The 1,462-nt window shown below is 36.1% G+C and overlaps 1 protein-coding gene across 1 annotated transcript in view; it reads left to right on the top strand.

Moving 5' to 3' along the window:
* Positions 1 to 1,317: 1,317 nt before the first annotated feature.
* LOC107094912 (cytochrome P450 4V2-like) overlaps positions 1,318 to 1,462 on the top strand; it is a 19,238-nt gene continuing 19,093 nt past the window's right edge. The window contains exon 1 of the mRNA XM_015390803.1: positions 1,318 to 1,321. Coding sequence (XP_015246289.1) covers positions 1,318 to 1,321 — 4 coding nt within the window. The remainder of the gene's footprint in view (positions 1,322 to 1,462) is intronic.

Genomic DNA, 1,462 nt, shown 5'->3' with positions numbered 1-1,462 from the left:
TCCTAAGAGTTAAAATTATTAAATGTCTCTGGAGTAATCAGTAAGTCAGACTGAAAAAGATGTTGCGACTCCTCCTCCTCTCCCAGCATTTCTGGTAGGGAGATTTAAATAACTAGAAGGATTTGCCTCATTTATGCTCACATAATCCTCTTGCTGCAGCCAAGTTTCTGTAAGGCATCATAAGTCAATGTGATTTTTTCAAATCATGTCATTAACTAGCAGACTTTTTGAAGAAAGATATGTTATGTTAAATAAACCACATTTAATCGTTTTAACTTTTTCCGCAATTGGATTTATTTTAAATTTGATTAGATTATCATGATTTACTCCTTTGGGAATCTTTTCTAATTTATTCGATTTTGGTAGTGGGCAAGACATTGTTTGGCTGGAGAAATGACTGAGTAACAGTAGAAAGGCTGCAAAAAGGTGTGTCAAACTACGACTCTGCTTCCTGGTCTGCACCCTGGGTTGGCAAGGTTTTGGAGGACTAATAAATTTGGTCAGATTCCTAGATAGAGGTTGCCTTACGAACTAAAAGGCGTTCTATAGCTCACAGCAAGGAGTCTAAAAAAATAAGATCAGATGATATTCTGCAGAAGCCATGATAGGTCTCTTACCTGCCCAGGAAGTACTTTGCTATGCATTTGGCCACTGTCATCCCTCTTTAACTTCTAGAGCTTTTTTTATTAATATTACTAGTTTAATTTTGGCCTTTGTATATTTATATGGCCATTTGTTTTTTTAAACATAATTTCACATCAAACCCATGACACAACCAGTAGTGCATGTGGAAAAGTACAAGTTTATATTTTTGCATGGACTGCATGAAACACTTCTTATTGTCAGTTTAAAATAGAGGCATACTATCGTGAGAGAAGTCTAAAAGCCCCCAAGGTTCTGTTAAACATGGATTTTATTTGCACTGCAAATATATTAGCCATAAAGTGTGAAACAAGCACAACGTTTTAAGTCATAAAATAGGAATTACACAGGGATAATTCAGTTACATATTAACCAGTCAGGTATGATATGGATCAAAATGTCCATGCTCCTATCATAGCAATAGATAATGAGCAGGACAAAGTTCTTGATTGGTACCAGCTTGCAGCAGTGCACCATGAATGGTTAACATATTTATTGCATAATGTCTGCAAATAAAGACTAGTATATTCACTTTCCATGATGCATTTATGTAAATTTATCAACTTTTGTGTATGGTCTAGTATATTCTACTGTAATAAAGAAGAAAACCTGACCAGTCTGCCTGACAGCCAAAAACAACACAGTAAAACTGAAGAAACTTTTACCCAGTAAGCCATGGGTGCATAGGCCAAACATGGGAGGAGCAGTGACGGCAGTGCATTTGTATCATCCTATTAATATGCAGGACACATCAACAGGCTACTGCTGATTTCATAACAACTGAACAAGCTGGACGTTTATGCTGTTGAAGAAAAGAAAA

The sequence above is a fragment of the Cyprinodon variegatus genome, unplaced genomic scaffold (genome assembly GCF_000732505.1).
Source record: "Cyprinodon variegatus isolate N-32 unplaced genomic scaffold, C_variegatus-1.0 Scaffold514, whole genome shotgun sequence".
NCBI classification, from domain to species: Eukaryota; Metazoa; Chordata; class Actinopteri; order Cyprinodontiformes; family Cyprinodontidae; genus Cyprinodon; species Cyprinodon variegatus.
Note: the sequence above shows the minus strand (reverse complement) of the source record. Positions and strands in the feature narration are given on the sequence as shown.